Raw genomic sequence first — 13,989 nt, forward strand, 5'->3', positions numbered from 1 at the left:
CTACACTTATTTGGGATCTTAAATGATGATATTTTGTTATTCTTTGGATGAATTAGTACCTGATTTGTTATTTATTGCTTTTATTAGGAAAATTTCATGTTTCAAAGAAGAATTGAAAAAAAGAACGGAAAATGGTTAAATGAAACAAATTCAAAGTATGGGGACCAAACTGTAAATATTTAATGGTTGATTTGGACCACAAAAGATAACTTGAAGATTGATAGGAGTAAATTGAATGCAAATTGGAGTAAAAAAGGAAAGGGATATGATTAGAATATTACCATAAATCAACTTCCTATCATATAAGATATCTTCAAGATTTTTGGTCAACTTGAGATCCATTTTTCGGATGGCGAATGTTTGAATTGGAAAAATTGTATTTCTATAAAAATTGTAGATCTTTTAATTATCTTTTCAATTCACTTTGAATCACCTGAATTGGACACCGATAGAGAAAGTTATGATCAAAATACCAAAGGATGTGCAGAGAAAAAATTATGTGCGCGCGAATGCAACTTTCCTTATTTGATTCAAACTCTTTTGGAAGACAATTTGGACGTGAATTTTGACCTAATTTCATGAAAGAAATACAAGATACGGGCAGCAATGAAAGTCTCTCTCTTGCCTCTTCATACACAGTAGTTTCATCAAATCCATCAAGAACAAGGAGCCAATTGCTATATTTTGAAAGAGAAGATCAAGCCATAGCAAGGAATTGAAGTTCAATTACATCAAGTTTTGAAGAATTCAACCTTGGACGTGAAGATCAACATCTTTTGTATTCGTTCATGATTCGGGTGATATTTTTCTATTATTCTTCTTGTAATTTATATATTACTATGTTAGGCTAGTTTTTCATTGTATTAGATGAATGATAAACCCTATCGTTTGTTTATTTTAATTCAAGACAATTAATTCAGTATTTCATTATTTTTTTCTTGATTGGCGTTGCATTTTCATTGAATTATTTAATTGCTTGATCACCAATTAGATAGTAAGTTGCTTGTTATAGTGTAGGAATACTCACAATAAGTCTAGAACGCGGTAAAATCAACACATGGACAATAGTTGTTAGGAATAATATATATGACATCTGCAATCATGTGTGATAAATCCTCTGAATCAATGCATATTTTTTTTATATGAATTCGGACTAGGAATAGGATCGGGTTGTGTACATCTAACACTATATATATATATATATATATATATATATATATATATATAGTGTTAGATGTACAGAATGGGTTTTTACAGAACCTTCACAGAATCACGTGTCTAGCACACAACCGAACGAATTTTCCCCCAGAACAAAGCCCCAATAACGAAAGGAAACAACAATAAAGGAAGGAAACCAAAATTCTCTCACCATTTTGAACCCTAAAATTCGCCTCCACCTCGCCCAGCCGAAATCCACCTTTGGTAGCCCGATCGACGAATTGCCGCAGCAAAATCCACAACGTTGAGCCTGTGGAGTAGTGTCGACCCAGTATCTGCCATCTTTTAGCTTCAGGTAAGCCGAATTTCACTTCTTCTTTTAGTTGTTTTCAGAAGCTGGTGTTGTTTGGTAATTTTGGGAATATGGTGGTGTAAATGAAAGATTATGATTATGAACGTTGGGCAAAAATTCGATTTACGAAATTCAAAACCCAAAATCACGTCACTCTACTTCGATCGGTAGACACCCCACCCCACAGTAATCACTCCTTATTTCGAAAATCAGTAACTTAAACCCACTTGGACTCATTTCTACATCTCTCTCTAGCTGTTGATTTTCCCTCCACGGGATTAATCGAAAGAGATGAATATCCTTTTCATTTCTTTAAGTTTTAAATATTTTGAATAATTTCAGTTGCGTTCGTATTATGGTTGGATATGATTTTAATATGAAGAAAAAATTGATAGCTAGGCTTTCAATTTTATGTGTTACCATCTTCATGTTCCTTTGAAGTTAATTTTTCACACATTTTCTCTGTTATACCAGATAAAAAATTTTAGTTAGTTTGATTTTTTGGTTTATGGAAACCTAGATGTTTCTTTTAGTTTTTGCCCTTTTTTCTTTGGTGTTTCTATTCTTTGAGCCGGGGTTTTTGGGTTCTTATTTACTTTCTATTTTTTGTGATTTTTAAATTGATTTATGTTTTTGTCATGAGTCTGCATTATGAACAATCAGGGTGTAATTCAGGTTTGTATAGAATTTGCTTATCAATGTGTGTATTTATGATCCAAATGAAAGTATAACTTGTACAGGTTAAAATTCTAGAGCCTAGAAGAAATTGACATTTGTTTGAGTGGTTGTAATTTCAGAGCCTTTTTGTGATTTTATTTTCTCAAAGTTTTTAGTATTCGATTTGTATGTACAGTAATTGAATTTGGTACGTTGGGATCTTTTTAATCTTTTGCTTACTATGATTTTTTAAGCAAATGTAAACTTTAAATGTAGGTTGAATTTGTTAATCACAATGTAGTTCAACTTGTAGATTTAAACATATGATTCATTTTAGCATATGAGGAAGTTAATTTAAAGTTTAGACGAAACATCTGTTGAGAAAATATGTAATTCTCAAGAATTTCACTTGATTTTTCGACAGTAATAATATAATGCCAACTTGTATCTGATACTTCACTGCATGTTATACAAATTAAATGCATGTTATATCATTCTCTGATCATTGGAATTTGTTCATTATATATGTGTTGTAGATGAATTTCGAGTTCATTGGAAATTATGCAATCGAGTATACTTATAAACTGGGACAAATTCAATTTTTTTCTAGCCATCAGTTTGGTGTTGTTCATTCACTCGATAATATTGTGGACAATGAGTGCGGATATTTGTTAATAATTCAATTTTTTTTCTTCTAGGATGAGGGGGAGGAATTTTGGGATTTGTCACAGTTGTAGAAGTACGGACCACTCCTTGCTGAATTGCTCGATAAAACGACGATGCCCATGGTGTACGCACGGACTGCAAAAATGTTTTGAAATTGAAAGTGAGACAAAGAACAAAGGGCGATTATTCAAAACATGTAGTGTTAACTGTGGGTATTTTGATTGGGTCGTAAAAGAAGAATCAAGCGGTGAATCTAGCACAACTAATGAAGCAGTGAATCCCGAAGCCATCGACGAAGCCGAAGATTTGCCGACCATGTTTGATAGTCTAGCTAGAATAGTTGAAAAAAGAGATATTGAAATTTCATTGAACATGATATTTCGTAAGAGAAAGGAAAGTGCCGAGGTGAATGGAAATGGAAAAGGAAAGGGCCACGCCCCATAGGTAGTAGGCAAAATTGATTTTGATGTTTCGGAATATTACTTTGCTATTTTTGTCCATAAATAAATTGAGTATATTCTATTGCTTAGGTTAGGTGGTGGTAAATGGTGGTTGTGTTCAATTTTATCTTCATTAAGTGTTAAATAGGTAATGGATGTTTAAGATGGTGGTGTTGATAATGGCGGTGTGTGCTGTAATGAAATTGGTAATCATGTTTTGGAATGCAAGTGGTGGTGTTATGTGTGTGTGTGTGTGTGTGTGTGTGTGTGTGTGTGTATATATATATATAGCAGAGGTTGCATCTTACTTTGGAGGTTTTAGTTTGTTTCAATCGTCTTCTGGATTTGATGTTTAAATTATCTTAGTTATGGGAAAGTTGTGACTTGAAAGGCCCTTAGTGGTTTTTGAAGTTCCTCGATTATGATGGCAGAGGGATGGATGGCTGAAGATACACATTTGATTTGAAGAGTGCTTTCCCAACAAATTGAAACCAACATATTGTAAAGGTAAAGTATGCTGTTTCGTGGTTCAAATTTTGTGGAATGTGGCTTCCTTCCCATCCAATATTTGAATGCACCTAGTAACTCCTTGTGATGGTGGTCAACCCCCATTGCAGGCTGGCACGAGGCAAAGTAGTAGTTAGAAGTAAGTTATTGATAGTAGCAACAAGAACTCTATTAATAATGTTTGAAAATGAAGTTGAAAGGATGTACCTGACATTTGTTTGTGCAATTGTAATTGAATCTCTATTCTAAATCCAATCTTAGATTTTTTTAGCCTCGTTTGGTAGATGGTGAATGTACTCTCTCTCTCTTTTACTTGGCATATGCGTGTTTTATATATACGCACACTCTAATTCACTGTAATAAACATTAGAATTAACTACATATTCAGGCCTCACAAGTAAGATAGAAAGTTGGGCTTTCTATGAAGCACCAATGACAGCAATAAATGAAAAGTTATCGGTTAAAAGTTGGAAGGAAAAAATGTATATAACAGTCCGATTAAGGCAAAACTGACGTTTTCAGCAAAAACTGTCCAGTTACTCCCTCATTAATGAATATATGGAGTTCAGTCCAACCATCAAACCCCTAACAAATTTTATGTCAAGCTAATCCCCAAGTACCATCTGGTACAACCAAGCACATAATTAGATGAAAGAACTCATGCATAACAGAGTTATACCTCTACTTTTCTACGAAAGGGAGAAAATGGAGGGATAAGTACAGTTGAACAAAATGGAAGGACCATAATTCTATCTCAAATTTACAAGTAAAAATGAATAACAGCTAGAAATAAAAATTAGGTTGCTGCAGTGAAGCTAGATAGCCCTCAAATTTGAAGCGCGAAAATCAATAAGCACCAATAACGTGACTTTTCGGGTTGGACAGACCTCTTAATCAGCTTGCTTGTCGAAATGCCATCAGGTAAGTACCCCCAGAAGAGAGAGTAAAGGGTGCACAAACTTTTTTACAAACAACCTTACAATTACAATGGATAAATCATGCAAAAAAGTTCACTTGTCATCTGAGATTCCAACATCGCTGTGAAACGACGTTCTTGGATGAGTAATTGGGACAACGTTGGACAAATTTGCCAAGTGTGTTGCTCTTGGAAAAGAATCTAAACCTTGAACCTGAAAGAAGGGGAAAAATAACATAACACATGAGACGCTAAATTCGGTCTAACAACATTATGGTCTAACATTTAGATTCACTAAAAATGAACCAGAAGAAAATTGTATGCCATTTAGCTCGTCCCAGTCATTGCAACTTCATGATGCGGTAAATGTCGGTTAGCAAAATATGCACCTAAATTAAAATTTGGGTCAGCAAACACATGAAAGAAGCAAGGCACCCAACGACCTCGATTTTCGTACAATCCAAATAACCAATCATTGTCATGCAACTCAAACTCATCAATCATGGCTCCAACCTTTTTCAAATTCATCAGCAGCCTGCGAGTCATATACCAAATGATGTATAGTCGAGAATATCAAACTTTTATCAATGTGGTACCCAAACTTCTCTGGCAATTTCTTCATAATGTGCCACAAACACCATTTATGTCTAGTATTCGGAAATACAATCTCGATTGCATTCTCCATGGCTTTGTCTTGATCAATAATTATTCCACATGGAGGTTGATCATGTATGCACTGAAGCCACGTCCTAAACAGCTAGACAAACGTACTTGTATTCTCGTTTGATAATAAGCCACAACCAATTAGTGTTGATTGTGATGATTCACACCAATAAAAGGTGCGAAAGGCATGTCGTACTTATTCGTCAAATAAGTGGTATCAAAGGTTACGACATCGTCGAACTCCTTGTAAGCTTGTCTACATCTATTATCTGCCCAAAATACTTTCTTAAGCTGAGACTCGTCATCCAAATCCATAGACAAGTAAAACCCTGAGCACCGTGCTTGCATCTGTGAAAAGTAAGATTGTAATGTTGCTGCATCTCCCTCTCTAAGTTGTAACCATCTAACTTGTTCAATATAATTTCGGCAATCTTTTTCAATGCAGGTCATATTCTCATACCCACCTGCCTCTACAACTGCAGAGTTGAAACTTTTGTGTAGTGGAATTCCCACTATGTCATTCAATATAAGCTTTCGTTTTACATTTGCACTTAATTCCCAATTGCACCAAATCATCCTAGACTTCGAAGGACTTGTCTTATGGTTGTGCTGGAGGTTGATGGTGTTAATTCTCCATGTGCCATTACAGTCTGCAGATGCAGATATCCGTGCTTTACAATCTGTTTGACTTGTTGGTTGTGGCCTTAAAGCACTGTTTGTATTACTAGACCTTTGGCCTTCACGACTATATGTAAATGTCACAAATCTAACAATTCCGTCATCCCCCTTTTTAGAATTTCTTTTTCTAACTGGAAAACCAACTACATAGGCATATTGCTTGGAGAAATCAAACAACTCCTTTTCATCTTTAAATGTCATACCCACCTCGGGCACAATCTTTCCATCTCCTCTCAAGGTGTCGTTATCCACAACGTTGATATTGTCTGAAACTATCTCATTATCGGATTGCATGAAACCATTTTTGTTCCCGGGTTCCATAATTTCGCACTTTGCATCCAAGTAGAAAGATAATGTTTAGCAAAATAAAAAGCAATAATAGAAACGAGAAGCAATATGATGAAATACTTCAACTAACTTGTTCAAGGAAAATGAAAGTTTAAGCATCAATAATTAGTCTCAAATAAAAGATAAATCAGTCCAAACATTTCACCTCAAGTTCCTAAAAATTGTTGGAAAATAAATGTCAAACGAAACATAATTCAAAGTCAGATTTTTATTACATGACAACTTTTTGCATCATAATAGACATGAAATATTAGATAATATCTCATGACAACGTTGATCATGCACCTGAGAACATAGAAATTATATGTCCCTGTCTGATAATCTACCTTTTCATGTGCAGTAGATTTATGTGTCTGTATAGAAAAGTGTAGATAAAAATTGCACTTGTTAGTTTCATTTTATATATTTGCTCATGGACCATGATTTTATCTTTTTTCCTGCAATTTGATATGTTTATCAGGTTTTCTTCATGCAATTTTGATATGTTTATCAGCAACTAAATAATTAGTGTTATTTGTAATCTGTTAATTAATAAAAATGGACAAGTTTGCTTTTCGTTCCCTATTTCTCTTATTAATGATGCTGCTTTATTTTTTGTTTTAGCTATTGATCAATGGACAAGTTTGTTGTCAGAAAGCCTAGACAGGAGCACAGTTTGATTACTAAAGAAAGTGATGATTCACAACATTCTAAACATGGAAGCATTGAAATTGATTTAGAAAGTCTTCCAAATTTCATATTATCATTCTAATGATAGAGATGAAATCCAAAGAGTCTATTTGTTGAGAGGTCCATGTCAACCTAGTACAGTGAGTATCAAGTTCAAGGCTTTACAGTTAGTACATTTGTTGCACATAGTACTAATCGAATCTGTATTGGACAAGACTCTCATCCTGTGCTCAAATCCTCTTTGCCAAACATGCCATAAGTTTACGACGTATGAATACATCCCAAGTGCATCTACTTCTAATGCAGCTAATTGACTATGATATGGAGAAACCAACAATAGATTATTAAACATTCATGAGAACACTACAGCTGAAATTTCAATACACGGTAAACTAAATGGACCGACATCGACACTCTAGCAAAGTACCGAAAGAAGGGGTGAAATCTCATGATGTTAAATATACTTAAAAACTTCAGTGACAAAATCAAATGTTCCCCTGTTTAGTTCGTATTTACGGTCTAACACAAAATCAAATGCAACTCTAATAAATAACTTCATTGATCCACTTATTGTTTACCAGTAAACTGTACAAGAATAATGAAGTACTTGAAGTTGGATATTTGGAGAGAACCTGAGGTTCTGCTGTCCTCTTTCCGGTGAAGTAACCCGACGAGTTAAAGGAAACGAAAATTACACACATGGAAGGCCTCACAAGAATAATGAAATACCTGAAGCTAATACTTTGGAGAGAACCTGAGGTTCTGCTCTCCTCTTTCCGGTAAAGTAACTCGACGAGTTAAAGGAAATGAAAATTGCACACGTTGAAGGCCTCTTTCACTTCCCTTCACAGTCTAGCTGAAGATTGCCAACCGGCTCATTCACCTCCGACTAGTAAGATTCATAGACATGGGACGCAGCTTCGTTTCCTCTAAACCTAACTAAGGCTCTGTTTTTGGGAAGAAATTATGAGACGTCTTCCCTTCATTTTTTTTTTTAACACTATGGTTTCCCACCCTTTTCCTTTTCCTTTAGTGGCCACGTCATTTTCCTTCCAAAGTTCTGTAAAGGGTCTGTAGCTTTACTCTGTACGTTTAGGATTTTTCTATACACACACACACATATAATATTTTTTTTTTCCTTCTAAATGTACTATCATTATTTGAAAACAAGGTATTATACAATAGGCTAAAAAGGAAGGGTAAAATTGTAATTAGATAGATTCTTATAAAAATACTGGTTCTTGGAAAGCATCACACATTCATCGGTTATCCAAATAACTGTTCATCGTCTTCGCTTTAGAACTTGGTACCAAAAAACTCTTCAAATATTCCAAGATCCTACTTTTCGATCGAAGATCTGTAAGTTCTCAAACAAAAATTCCGTCTTTTCTCAGCTTTTTTTTTTTTTATCATTTTCTAATGTTTCTATTCATTTCTTGACATCATTTAGTTTCTTAGAGGATTCATTTTCTTGCTTTTCTTGGATTGCTATATAAAACCCTTTTAGATCTCGAAGTAAAGCACGATCAAATTGACAACTTGTAGCAACCCATTGAACCACTTGTATACATACACAGTATTTGTGTAATTTTAGTTTATGTTCTTGATAGTCTGCTCTGCTGTGTCATTTAACTGATAATGAAGTTATGATAAATTTATTTGAAAGCACAATTTTCTTTTGAACAAAAGTTATAGTGAAAAATAAAAATTTCTTCTTGTTTGTGGATATTAATAAGAATCTTGGATAGCCATGCACTTGCTCTTTTAGTAATTAAGAAAAGGGAAAAATAACTTGGGAGTGATCTAGGCCTTCTATCATGAATTAGGACCAGAGAAAATTTTATTTTTCTGTACTATAGTATTTAATTATACTTATTTTCATTGTTCAGTTATTATTTTTTGAGTCTATTAAAGTTAAAGTTATATTTTTCTTTCATTTCAGGGTATGCATCTGTGAAAATTACTAATTGGGTAGAGTGAACAATATGCTGTGGCTGAGTTTATCGATCGATGTGTTCCGTTATGTTATCTCGTTGAATTTGTACTGCAGGGTTATTCTATAATTTGTTATATCTGCTTTTAACCTAAGCATTATTTTTATTGTTCCATTAATTAACTATCCATGGGATCCAGTCACCCTCCTTCCTTTGTTTGTTTTATCTATATTCTTTAAGTTTAGTCATTTAAGCGTGCAAATTTCTATAGTTCAAACTATTGTCATCTTCATTTCTGGATCAAGTTCACAGGCTTTGTAGTTTTGATTTTGTTCAACTCGTTTGTATTTTCTCGTTCATCAAATTGATAATATCCCATATTTCCACCTCTGTTTCTTAGCCTTGTTTCCCAAGTCCATCTTTATCTTTTTGTGGTGCTTCTCATTTGCATTTGCATAGAATTTGAAGTTTGTTCAAGTTTCAAAAGAAGTTATGGTGTGCCAAGGAGCAAGCCAGACGAGATTTAAGGCATTAAAACATGAAAATGGGATTGCTGGGAGAACAACCATTATAGTTAGAGTTATAGCATGCTTTCAACCTTTGCAGATTTGCCAGGTGAGTTAAAGTTTATTGTAGTTTTGGTTGTGATGTCTCATATTACGTCTCATAAAATTTGATTGTTTAATCAAGGAACTGTTTTTCATATGCTGGTTACATGTTTTTGTAATTAATGTTAATTGAAAGGCTGGTAACTTTTGCCGTGTTCTTCTGCTCCCAGGCCGAATATTTCCGTCAGTTGTTAAAACCTGTTACGTAGATTGATCCTGAGTTTCTGTCATCACACCAAGCAAGCAATACAGCATTTTCTACCTCTCTTATTAAGCATTTGTGAAAGTAATTAATTTACCGGTGAAACCTGAGCATTATCCTGGTATTGTTATAAAATTCTGATGGTTCTCGCAAAAATTTTCTTGAGTCATTTCAAGAGTTAATGAGTGACAATTCTCATCCTAATTATATACAACAGGTTGTTTTAGCTGGATGGTTACATCCAGAGAGTTACAGACTCATCAGCACTTTTCTGCATGGAATTTTCCATTGCCCACTTCGGACTGCATGGCACTAATGCAGCCGGGGCAAATCTATAGTTCGCCGCGTCCTCCTCATTCTTCCAGATCTATCGGCATGGATATTTCACCATGTTCAGTTTCTGATTTACCTGATACGAACTTGGTACAACTAAATGGAGTTGATGGGTTCTTCAAAGGTCTATCTCCTCTTTGGGAGAGTTCATCTCCATCCATACATCCACATTCAAAAGATTCTCAGTGTGCTGTACCCCATGGACGCAGGGTTGGTGCTAGCATCATTGATGCTTCTCACACTTGTCTGAAAAGGTTCCTCATTGTTGATCAGTCCAGGAATCACACGAGATTGTTCTTTAACCCTTTTCCTTTTCCTTCTCCTCAAAATCAGATTGTTTCTTCTAAGACTCCTGGTGTTCATGCCTCGTGTAATGAGAAGCTAGCAGTTCAAGTAGAGAAACAATCATTGCTGATGTCTGTTATTCAAGAGAAGTGGAATGAAAATCAGTTAACCGATGGGGGAAGTGAGATGCATGAAGACGCTAAAGAAATCGATGCTTTACTTTATTCTGATACAGATGATGAATTTGATGAAGATGATGCTGATCAAGAAAATAATGAAGTAACTAGCAGGGTGCGTACTCCATTTGGCACCGAAGAGGGTTATGACGAGGACATACAATTTGAAGAGCTTATTGAAGAAGTTGCGAGTTCCGATGGCTCGACTAAAAGGCGAAGATTGCTTGATGGTAGGTACAAGTTATCATCTTTGTTGGTCGATGAAGGCCCCATAAAACTGGCTACTTCATGCAACTACAAAGATGATGCTGAGTCAAGTGTTGTCCATGAGATAAACTCCTTTGGTGATTCCAGTTCCACAAAAAGATTGAAGAAAGTTAAAATCTGCAAGACGCTGAATATTTTCAAGAGTATTATTCCCGGGTTAAAAAGTAAGGATCCACAGTTGATAATCGATAAAGCTATCAATTACTTGACATCCTTGAAATACGAGGCCGAATCCACCAGAATTAGCTATCCTCTAGTTTTTAATGGTGCTGTTGGTTGATCAGTTAACTTTAGACAGAAGGGTGTTGAGTATAATTATTGATGGATTTGAAAGTATCAAGATAGCTTTTCCTTTAGTGAAACCTTTACCATGATTTTCACTCTAAAAAGTGAAAAGTTATGCAGTATGAACCAATAAACAAGGAGCTTAATGGGACGAATTTGGCTCTTTTACTCTCATTATTCTCAAGTGGTGAAGAAAAATTGAGCTCTACAGTTCCTTTAATGATTATTTTTAAGCCTTTTGGGGATTAAAGAAAATATGAAAGATTTTACGGTGTGCTGTGCTGTAAAAGAGGACCCCTTTTTCTGCGATGGATGATCACACCCTGGATTAAGAGCATGCGCATTTGGTGAATTGGTCCCACCATCCAATCTCAGTCACATTTGTTTCTTGATTTCATGCCTTTCACCCCCTGAAAATCTTATCTTTATGAAGGTTCTTATTGAGGGAGACCCCCAAAAGATTAATCTTGAATTTGTTTGTTTCCCACATGTGAGCTTTTGCTGTTGTAATTTTTGTTTGGAGTGAATCTGTGTCTTTGTATTCTGCTGTAAGCAAGTATTCTTGTACTAAATAAATGATGGTTTGTGTATGTTTTCAGTTTGCCATTATTGCTTTAATGTTTTCGAGTGGATAATTTATGTAGCTAATTTCAAATTTATTGAGAAAAATACTTTGTTCGATGTTGTGTCTTTGCTTTAGCCTTTTGATCTCTTAACGCCTTTTACGTTATGTTAGTGGAATCTAATAAAAATCGATGTGCAAAATTGCCTTCTTATGAGAAATGGCTCTCACACTTTGCTTTTCTCAAGTTTGGCGAAAATATGAGATTAGTGAATTAAAACTCTATTCGATAATAATGTATTTATACTCGAATGCTTTTTCTGCTTTGATTTCATGATTGAAACATTTAAAGTTTATATCAGTAGCTTAGAGTACCTTTATAAAACTCTTTATTTATAAAGAGCATCTTTTGTGCAATGTAGAGTTTATTTAAATTTTGAAAGTAAAATTTTTTACACACTACAAAAATGTTATCTATTTTGACTCTTAATTTTGCATTTTTTAAGAAACTAATATTGATTTCTCATTATATTTTATTTAACAGATTTTCCTCCCTATATTTGAATGACTAATAAATTCAAATATGATTTCAATAATTTAAAAAGTTGAGTATTAAAAATTGTAAATTATTAAATTCAATCATTATAATGTAAGAATAGAGAATGCGTTTGGCTTATTTTTAAGCATTAAATCTCTAAAATAAAATAACTCCATCAAAATTATACTAATACTAGAAATTTTTTATATGCATCATCTTAGGATCAACAACTCGGGGGGTCGACCTTTCCAAACTGCAATGGAGGTCGCCAACTTAGATTATGAGCTTTCTCAAGATCTGTTCAACTCGTCCACTTATATCTTATGTATATAAATCTTCATTTATATTTTAAGTTGCCATGAACAAAGGTTTAAATATGGAAGTCAAGTTTTAGGTTCGTGTTCTTATTTTTTTTACCTGATGATGCAGGAGGGTGGTTCAACAAATTAATGGCAGGAAAATTTTAACAAATTTATTCTCAGTTTTTTAGCATTCGTATGAAAAAGATTGCCAAGATGTCAAATTCTAACTATTAATTATATAGGCAAGTATTGACTTAATTGACACAGCTTAGAAAAATATTCCCAAGAAAATGATCAAACTGATGTCATTACTAAGATATGTTGATTAATTAAACATCATTTTATGTCTTAAAGTGATTTATAATTTTTATTTTAATATTCTTTGATTAATTGTTGATTATTTTATATAAGTACATCTTCATCCGCGTGACTATCTACTTCTCTTTCGATTAAAAAAAAAAAAATGTGTATAAAATGCTTTTATTGAAAAAAATAAATAAAATTCCGTATCTGAAAAGCATCATCAATGACGAAAATTTTGATGGGTTATGTTTAGTGACGGATACGAGAATTTGTTTCAAAGATTTGCGGAGACAAATAAATAATAAGGATTTTGTCATTTGTACCCGAAGCGTTACACTCTGGGTTACTCGCCCCTCATATGGGGGGTAGGGTCCCACACCCAATAAATTCGTGGGACCCGTCCCCCATGTGAGGGGCGGGTAACTCGGAGTGTAAAGCTCCGGGTACCTGTAGCAAAATCCAATTAATAAATCGCCTCGCGCCTTCTCTATTATATGCAATGTATTCTTGCTTTATCTGTAGCTTTTGAGCTAATATAAATAAATAAAAAATAACTAAAAATTTGATACATATAGCAGTCATGAGGGAAACTTCAGTAGGGTGGTCACATCGCCACGCCACTGTCCTATCAGGGTGCTCCACCTCGACGAGTGGCCCGCCCACACAAACCCCGAGGTGTGTGGGCCACCTGTCGAGATGGCGCCTCGACATTGGACGATCGCATCATTCACGTGGTGTGACTGTCCCACTGAAGTTTCTCTTAGCAGTTATAATAACGATGAATACATGATTACAAAATGTTGGCTCTCACGAGAATATATTTAGATAAAAATTGATCCCTTGTTTGAGCCCCATTTTAGAGAAAGAATATATTTTGGAATAGTAAATTAATAAGAATGTGTGGTTAAAAATTAAGGAAAAATTTTAGATTTACGTATCGTATTATTTTATTGGATAATGTGTGGTTGAAAATGAATTTTAAAAAAAAATGATTTTTTAGAAAAATAGGGTACAAATAATGGCTGAAGAAACAACTTTCAAAACGGCAGTTTTTTATTTTAATAAAAATTTCCCTCCCTAGGAAATGGTGTCGACTGCTCTCCTATAATCAGTAAAACCTAATTGCAAGTTAAATTAAAA

At 34.3% G+C, this 13,989-nt stretch overlaps 2 protein-coding genes across 3 annotated transcripts; one reads left to right on the forward strand and one right to left on the reverse strand.

Annotated features, from left to right (window-relative positions):
* Positions 1-5,500: 5,500 nt before the first annotated feature.
* On the reverse strand, positions 5,501-6,358 carry LOC111411256 (protein FAR-RED IMPAIRED RESPONSE 1-like). The gene has a single exon (XM_023041804.1). The coding sequence runs from the start codon at positions 6,356-6,358 to the stop codon at positions 5,501-5,503; it is 858 nt and encodes a 285-aa protein (XP_022897572.1).
* A 1,912-nt stretch (positions 6,359-8,270) lies between these two features.
* LOC111410211 (transcription factor bHLH143-like) lies at positions 8,271-11,762 on the forward strand. 2 transcript variants are annotated; one of them, XM_023040456.1, is made up of 4 exons: positions 8,271-8,413; positions 8,997-9,603; positions 9,767-9,919; positions 10,016-11,762. In XM_023040456.1, the coding sequence occupies exon 4, from the start codon at positions 10,030-10,032 to the stop codon at positions 11,137-11,139; it is 1,110 nt and encodes a 369-aa protein (XP_022896224.1). In that variant the 5' UTR covers positions 8,271-8,413; positions 8,997-9,603; positions 9,767-9,919; positions 10,016-10,029; the 3' UTR covers positions 11,140-11,762. The 2 variants fall into 2 exon arrangements, with proteins under 2 accessions (XP_022896224.1, XP_022896225.1); XM_023040457.1 differs by having other exon boundaries at positions 8,298-8,413; positions 9,448-9,603.
* The last annotated feature ends 2,227 nt before the right edge of the window (positions 11,763-13,989 follow it).

The sequence above is a fragment of the Olea europaea genome, chromosome 15 (genome assembly GCF_002742605.1).
Source record: "Olea europaea var. sylvestris chromosome 15, O_europaea_v1, whole genome shotgun sequence".
NCBI classification, from domain to species: Eukaryota; Viridiplantae; Streptophyta; class Magnoliopsida; order Lamiales; family Oleaceae; genus Olea; species Olea europaea.